Source organism: Gymnoscopelus braueri, assembly GCF_963280865.1.
Source record: "Gymnoscopelus braueri genome assembly, chromosome: 13".
NCBI classification, from domain to species: domain Eukaryota; kingdom Metazoa; phylum Chordata; class Actinopteri; order Myctophiformes; family Myctophidae; genus Gymnoscopelus; species Gymnoscopelus braueri.
In genome coordinates this window covers 38,224,407-38,232,741 of record NC_137615.1, presented here as the reverse complement: position 1 = coordinate 38,232,741, position 8,335 = coordinate 38,224,407, and the positions used below count along the sequence as shown (strand labels likewise).

Genomic DNA, 8,335 nt, shown 5'->3' with positions numbered 1-8,335 from the left:
TCCAAATGAGCGCTGGCTGGGCGTCAACATGATCTGCGTCGCAGCCCGCCATAAAATAGAAGCAAAGTCCAGGTCCAGGCAATGACACTCTCAGTGGTGTGTGTAAAGTAACTAAGTACATTTACTGAAGAACTGTACTTAAGAAGTAAAATGTTGAGGTATTTTTTACTTTACTGGAGTATTTCCAATTTTCAGTACTTTTACTTCTATTCCACTATCTCAAAGGCAAATATTGTAGCCTACTTTTTACTCCACTACAATTATTTGAAAACTTTGTAACTTTTTGGATTTAGATTATCATTAGCCTATAAAACATACATTATCCATTTCAGCCCGATTTAAACTTTGGCTATTTGAAAATAGCCGATCTACAAGCTCACAACGCCTCACAATGCGACACATTGTGAGCTTGTACATCTGCTATTTTCGAAAGATTTGTATACATTTTAAACAAATGAGAACTTGTGAAACGGGACATTCTGCATAATGAGTACTTTTACTTTTGATACTTTAAGTATATTTTGATGCCAAATTGCCAATTAACAGAGTGTTTCTACATTGCAGTATTGATACTTTTACTTAAGTAAAAGAATGTAGTACTTTTTCTACCACTGCTGTTTCATAAAAATACCAAGCAACTTTTGTAATAAAGTCTTACCTTGTCAATCAATTTGAAATAGGCTTTCTTATTAGTTTGTTTAATTTATTTGACAGTTTTCAACCATAGAAATCTGATTGACCAGGTGAATTCATTTTCATCTTCCATGTGTGTACAATAAACAGAACAATAACACCATATAGGCTACAAATAAAACTGTAAAAGACATACAAGTATACACGATACAATTACATGACTTAGCTACAATAATAAAACACAGGACACATTAAATATGCAGTCTACATTATGACATCAATAAAACACAGAGGGCAGGGCATTGCTGTCTCTGTTTCTTTGGGCGTTTTGCTGTAAATAATTACACACAGCACTGAAATGGGTGACAGGATAGGTGATCACCAAGGAAGAGTGGGAACCTCAGTGTTAAATTGGCAATTTTTTCCAAAATGTTAACAAATTAAATATTTAGGAAATGTTTTTTTAAGTGATTAGAACATGCTTAAACATTCGACAATTAACGTCTAATATTTATTCAATTGCTACACATGGCTACACAACCTGTATATACAGTCATTTTGGCTTTTGGGGCATAAACAAGAAGTTGAGGATTAAAAATGAAGTCTGATAATGATGTACCGTGCATGTTCACATCATGTAGTTGTAGGCTATACTTAATATGACTTCAGACAATTTCCCCCCCTTTTTTCTCTTTTTGTACATTTTGTAAAATAGCCAATTTTACATCGAGGTGCCCAGATTGTCCCTAGTGCCCACCTATCCTGTATCCCTGAAATGTAGGCCTACTCCCTCCCATACAGTAGGTGGTGATGTCGCCTCTTATGTGAGTGCATCAGGCGGGCAGTGGAGCTCAGAGCCTTCTAGGCACTGGTGGAGCTTAGAGGAAGCAAACGTAAGCCGGCTGAAGTTGCTTCAGTTTATGACTGCTCTAACCTGCCTTTCTTGTCGATAACACCATGAAATGACATGACAGGGACAGACGTTTGACATTCCCAGACCAGCCTCACGGCGAGAGACAGACCAGCCTGCCTGACCAGTTGACCGCCCTGCCCTGTAAACTCTAGTTGGGTCTCGGTTTAGTTCTAGTTTGGTCTTCCGGGGTGGATAAGGTACTACAGAGATGTCTGACAACGGTGGCCTGGCTGTGGGCCTCCTGTCCTATGAGACTCTGGTCCATGCTGTGGCTGGAGCAGCGGTAAGCAAAACAATAAGCTAATATCAATATCTGCTGCTTAAAGTTAAACTTGTGAGCTGTGACTGATTTGGCTTTTGGAGAAAAGTGGTCAGTGTCTAGTGATTGGCAAGTGCATGTTGTTATGGTAACAGGATAGGTGGGCACTGGGCAGTGGGCACCGAGGATGAGTGGGCTTTTTAAATTGGCTATTTCCCCCAAAATGTTACAAAATTAAATATTTTGATTTTTTTTTTGTAAAATAAAGTATACATGATTAGAACATGTTTAAACATTCGACAATCAAGGTCTAACATTTTTGCTACAAAACCTGTATATCCAGTCATTTTGGGAATAAACAAGAAGTTGCAGGATAAAATTAAGTCTGATAATGATGTACTGTGCATGTTCACATCATGTATACTTTACATTACTTAAGACAATTTTTCCAATATATATATATATATATATATATATATATATATATATATATATATATATATTTACATATTTACATTTTGGACAAAATAACAAATTTTACATCAAGGTGCCCAGATGTCCCTAGTGCCCACTTATCCTGTATCCGTTGTTATATGCATGATGTTATGCTTGTTGTTATGTGCATGTTGCTATTTCATATTAACACTGAATGCATTGGTCTCTTTAGGGCAGTGTGACTGCAATGAGCGTCTTCTTTCCTTTGGATACAGCCAGGATCCGACTCCAGGGTGAGTTGGAGGTCTTATTATCAGAATGGACAGAACTGACTGATAATGGCTATGGCTTTGAACTCTAAACTTGGGTCTCAGAGTTTACTGTAGGCTACAGCAACAACAATACCACAGTATTATATAGGACAGTGTTTGCAGGTCAATGATCTATTCTCTGGGCACCTGTTGTATCACTTGTTTTGAAAAGATGGTGCCTCTTGTCAGTGATACATTTATATTTTTTCTTTCAGTGGATGAGAATCGCAAATCTAAATCTACCCCAGTTATCCTGTCTGAGATAGCAAAGGAAGAAGGCCTGTAAGTGGTGTTGTCATACTATCACGTAACCAGCTGGGTGTTTTTATTTTCAAGGTTATGGCCCTTGGTTTGCACTGCTGTTGTAATAGTAATCCCCTTAGTTTGAAGTGGAAACTCTTGTTAATAGCAACATTGCTGTTGCTCCAATGAAAGCACAAGTAACAGAACACAAATTCAATCAGTGTTAAATTCCATCCTCTGTCACCACTGACTTGATCATATATATGATCAACAAATTAAATGCAGCATAATTCAATACGGGATACTGGCTCTGTGCCATTAAATTGGCTTCTGAGCTTAGCCCTTAAATTACTATTTTCTTCCCCCCTGCCAGTGTGGCACTATACAGGGGCTGGTTTCCAGTTATTTCCAGTCTCTGCTGCTCCAACTTTGTCTACTTCTACACCTTCAACACACTGAAGAAATTGGTGTTGTCTGAACATGGCCAGTCCCGACCAAGCAAAGACCTGCTCATGGGGTTCATAGCAGGTATGTAGCACTTAAACGTCTTTCAACCTGGCGTCCATATTTTGGGCATGTCATTACAGGCAATTTTTTTTCTTAAAAAATAGGCGATATACAAGCTGTGTTGTAATTATTGTTAATTCAGGGGCAGTGAACGTGATCCTGACCACACCAATGTGGGTGGTCAATACCCGGCTGAAGCTGCAGGGGGCGAAGTTCCGAAATGAAGACCTCCAGCAGACGCATTACAAGGGCATATTCGGTATGTAAGTATGTGTGTTTGTGTCAGAATTCAAAAGCTCCTTTTGAAGAACATGCTGTTATCAAACCCTGTCATGCGTGATTGTCCCTTCAGATGCCTTCTCCCAGATCATAGACAAGGAGGGGGTGGGCACCCTGTGGAATGGCACCCTGCCCTCTCTGGTGCTGGTGTTCAACCCAGCTGTACAGTTCATGTTCTATGAGGCCATGAAGAGGAGGGCTGGTAATGGTGGGAGGAAGGTGAGACGTTGGGCTGTGCCTTTTGTGACGCAATTAAATCCAGTGTCAGCTGCACTGCTTTGAAACATTTTAAGTTAGAGCACATCATTATTATTAATATTATATATATATATATATATATATATATGTGTATAAACTGTTCATTAGAAAATAACACTGATAATCTCAGATAAACCTTTATTTGTCTTTCCCAAAGATATCCTCAGCAGAGATCTTTCTGATTGGAGCCATTGCTAAGGCCGTTGCTACCACAGCAACATATCCACTTCAGACTGTTCAGGCTGTCTTAAGGGTGAGTATTATATATTATATATATGCATCCTTCCCGCAACTACAATCTGATCAACATTTAGTGTAAACATGGGATAAAAGAAGCCACAAATCCTTTATCTGGGATTAGTTTATTTCAGTTGCCTACACCTCCCATGTGGATCCCAAATGGGAAAGGTGTGAAAATTAGATTTTTGTGGATGATGCTTTTGTGAATCCAACACCTGAAATGGAAGCCAGGACCTCCTCACGCTTAAAAGAGCGAATGGTCTGTCTGTGCTGACTGGCTGAGCCACAGGCACCACTTGGCACACACGTTTACATTTCAACGCTGTTTAACAAAAACCTAATCATCAGTTTTCATACATAATATAGTCTACACTTTGCTCAAGCTTTGCTAGCAAGTACAGAACTTTTTATTTGAAAGAGTTTTTCAAAACAACATCCTAGTACAGTAGTGTGGGGTACTGTTGGAAGTCTGACATCACTGCCACTAGAGGGCGCTATGCCCCTGGGTCACTGTGTTATTTTTTGTTTTGGAATCCCCATAGGCAAATCTTAGATCGCGTCATATATAATAAGAACTGTGTTCCAGAAATAAACAAATCACCCTGGCAATTTTATTCATATGGATATGAAGCATCAACTGATGGTGGAAAAGTACAAATGTATCCAAAGAGTAAGAATTCTTATTTTTTTCTCCAAACAGACGAAATGTAAATGTAACTCAGTATCATAAATGGCAGTCACATACCATGCCAGGGTGGTTTGTTTATTTTTGGAACACAGTTCTTATATGACACAATCTAAGATTTGCCTATGGGGATTCTAATACAAAAAATAACACTGACTCATGGGTGTTGGGAGTGACGTCAGGACTTTGGTACTCTATAGTAGTTTAAATAACATGAAAGATGACACATTTAGTACAGTTTTCAAGTTTTGAAATTATATTTTTCAATGTAATTATTTTGTTTCTTCTCCGTTGAGTACTCTGCAAAGATAACAAAGAAAGAAAGCATAAATGCATTCTCAAATATAGTTGCACAACTAAATACAAAAAAAACTTCCTGCAAGGAACCTGTAAACTGTCGAGAAGAAGTACTTCTTGATTGTGCCACTGAGGGACTAAACCTTTGTATGTCAAGGCTATAAATTAATCTGTATCTGCTCTCTCACTAGTTTGGCCAGTACAAAGGTGATGGCAAAGGTGGAGCCTTAGCAAGCCTGCGCAACGTCATGCACCTGCTGATGGACAGAATCAAGTGAGTCATGTACTGTTAACTACTTGGGCTGCGGACAAATATTCCACATTCAAACATGTATTCAAAATGTAAAATAAACAGACGTGTGGCACTGGGCTGCTGTAACCTTCACAGCAGCTGGCCTTGCAAGATCATAGTTCCGCCACTGCATTAAATGTACAGACAGGAGTCGCTTGACGTCACTAAAACTGATTAGAAATAGAAATGTTGGTCAAGCTGAAATGAGCAATCCATTTCTTTCCTCTCTATGACAGGAGGCATGGTTTTCTCGGCTTATACAAAGGCCTGGAAGCGAAGCTGTTACAGACGGTGCTAACAGCTGCCCTCATGTTTGTGATCTATGAGAAGATCACTGCAGCCACGTTCAAGGTCATGGGCCTCAACAAGAAATTGAAGCACTGAGATCACTGCACTCCTACATAATAATACCTCAAACCTGCAGTTGTTAAACTGAACCCAGCCTTGGCCCAGAGAAATGTGAGGCCTCAACACTGAGTCTGGGTAGCTACAGGATTTACAGTGTAAAACATGTCCAACATGGCTCGAAAATGTTATTTTGAAAGTTAATGTTTGATTTAACCACATTAACCCCGCTGGATCTATTTTGGGGCAAACTTTCAAAAAATGTTAATTCCTTTTTACATTTTTCAAAGAAAATGTTTTAATGTTTTTCATGAATGTCGGCTTAAGTGCTTAACGCAGTGGTGATGGAACACTGGGATTGGTGACTGCTCATCTATTCCATAAACAAAGGTGGGATGGTTCGACTCTGTCATGTTAACCTCTCCCAGTGCCTAAGTAGATTACGTTTGTCCTCAAACTGGTGGATATCTCTTTCCTTGGTTGTTTGTGGTTCTTCAAATTCAGTAGGGTTACTTTGACAGAGAAATGCAGATAAGTGCAATTAATCCAAAATGCTTGAATTGCAAGACCTCTTCTACTGTACCTGACTGAGCTTTAGGACTGCTGTCAACATTTTGCATAGAAATCCACCTTCTTGTGTGGGTAGCTTGTAAATTATTCCTCAGATTTTGAAAGTTGGTGCCTAAGGCAAATCACCACATTAATGTAATTTATACTGTTTGTGAAACTTGACAAAAGTATGAATGATCTAACTTTAATTTCAAGGACCCCCGTAAATCTGAAAGTGTAGAACCCCTGAAGGAACCCTGAGGGTTCCTGGACCCCACTTTGAGAACTGCTGATCTAAACTTTGAAGGTAGTTGGTGGACATTATATTGGACCTTACCATATGTGTGTCTGGTGCAACCAAGATTTGCTGCAACGACCAAGTGGAGTCCTATTTTCTTGCAGCAAGTACAGTTTTTAGGACATTGCCTTCATATAATGAAGCCACTGCATCTTTGATCAAATGTCTTAAGTTTGCAGCTCATATACACATCAGAGTACTGTAACCTCTTAAACATGTCCGCCAGATAATTTTCTGTTTACATAAGCAGTCAGTGTTACGTGCAAGTTAGATATTATTATAACAATTGCAGGCAATGAAATACTAGTTTACTGTTGATTGACATACTGTATAGGATTGGGCCTAAAGGGCTGTAGCATATTCATCTTGAGAGAAGGTCTGCATGAAGTTCCCAAAAATGTGGTTGATTGCACAAATGTGAAAATTCTGATTAATGAATGTACATTTTGATATGAACAAATTTTTATATAGACTAAATTATGACAAATGTAGATTTAAAGATACTTGGAGAATTTGGGGGGAGGTTTGACAGGGGCATTTTTTACACTGAAGAGCCTCTAAATTGAAATGACTGCTTTTGCATACACTGTAAGAATTGCCAATGATGCACATAAGCAGCCTTCATAATTTTAACTACATGCACCCTAGCATAGCATCCCTATTATGGGACGAACATTAGGCAAAAAATAGCAGATATACAAGCTCACAATGCGTCATGGGCTGTTGTGAAATTGTAGATCAGCTGTTTTTGGCAAAGATTTGGTGTAGCGGGAAAAAGGAGCAGGCGTAGTAGACCCCTGGCCCTGGGGGACTTTGGTCAACTATGGTTTAAGTGGTTAAACAGGTTCATGCACACTACTATATTAGCTACTTTGCAAGTATTTCATAAACAAAATGAAATGCTGGTACTTCTGTGAAGCCACTTAATATGCTGTTTAATCTGTAACAGTAGCCAGAGATTACCTTTGATCAGTATGACCTTGTGCTGATCATTTCAAAGGTATTAAGCTCTTCAGTCTTTCTTTTGATTGTTAACTAGGGGAGTATAGCTTCAAGATGTGTGAATCATTCATATAATTGTGACTTATGAAGTAAGTGCTACATTCAGTTGTGCATTTTGTAATGATGTTTGAGGGGTCACAACCCATTGGTTAATTATAGGATGTATTGTGTGTACTGTAATTCACATGTCTTCCTTCTTTTCAATACCTCATGCAACTATTTTATTTACCAAAATTGACATTGCATAATATCATTGTAATACTTTGGTACAAACTGCTGATGAAATACAATATTGAAGTCATTTTCTTCATAATTTACTGCACTTGAATAACACTTTGCTATATGTACTGTTATTTTATTAAATTAATGTACAACTATTTTAGTGGGGTAGCTTGTTGTAACCTGGTAATAAAAAAAACGCCAACAATATTCTGGTTTTACTATAGGCTTTTACAAAGAAGATATGCAAAAGCATTCTAATAATTGGACAAAATGTTGGTCAATCGCATGATATGCATACAATGAGCCACACAATGTAGTTGTACAAAGTAAAGATCATCAAACTCATGAAGTTAACAAACCTTGGGGCACTAATTCTACAGGTGGTTTATATCATTGCTGTCGAGCAGAAACCTATTTAATACTACAATGACTGTCACACAAAAGCAGCAAAAATCTAAAAGTTTGTAACATGTGAGCTTGTAGATCGGCTAGTTTTGCAGCTTTTATCAATTTAAACACAGAACACACTTTTCACCTATACAGACATGCCCAAAATATGGACGCCAA

General features: G+C 38.4%; 1 protein-coding gene across 1 annotated transcript; it reads left to right on the top strand.

Moving 5' to 3' along the window:
- The first annotated feature begins 1,536 nt into the window (after positions 1-1,536).
- On the top strand, positions 1,537-7,846 carry slc25a17l (solute carrier family 25 member 17-like). The gene is made up of 9 exons (XM_080447248.1): positions 1,537-1,829; positions 2,473-2,533; positions 2,767-2,833; positions 3,168-3,322; positions 3,444-3,560; positions 3,654-3,799; positions 3,996-4,091; positions 5,252-5,334; positions 5,589-7,846. Exons 1-9 carry the CDS (start codon positions 1,755-1,757, stop codon positions 5,734-5,736), a joined length of 948 nt encoding a protein of 315 aa, XP_080303374.1. The 5' UTR covers positions 1,537-1,754; the 3' UTR covers positions 5,737-7,846.
- Positions 7,847-8,335: the final 489 nt, after the last annotated feature.

What these genes read in the sequence shown, in the direction of transcription:
- slc25a17l (XM_080447248.1), top strand. Translation starts at nt 1,755, where the DNA reads ATGTCTGACAACGGTGGCCTGGCTGTGGGCCTCCTGTCCTATGAGACT. An exon ending in CTGTTCAGGCTGTCTTAAGG is followed by an intron (nt 4,092 to 5,251) that starts GTGAGTATTATA and finishes CTCTCTCACTAG; the next exon opens with TTTGGCCAGTACAAAGGTGA. An exon ending in CTGCTGATGGACAGAATCAA is followed by an intron (nt 5,335 to 5,588) that starts GTGAGTCATGTA and finishes TCTCTATGACAG; the next exon opens with GAGGCATGGTTTTCTCGGCT.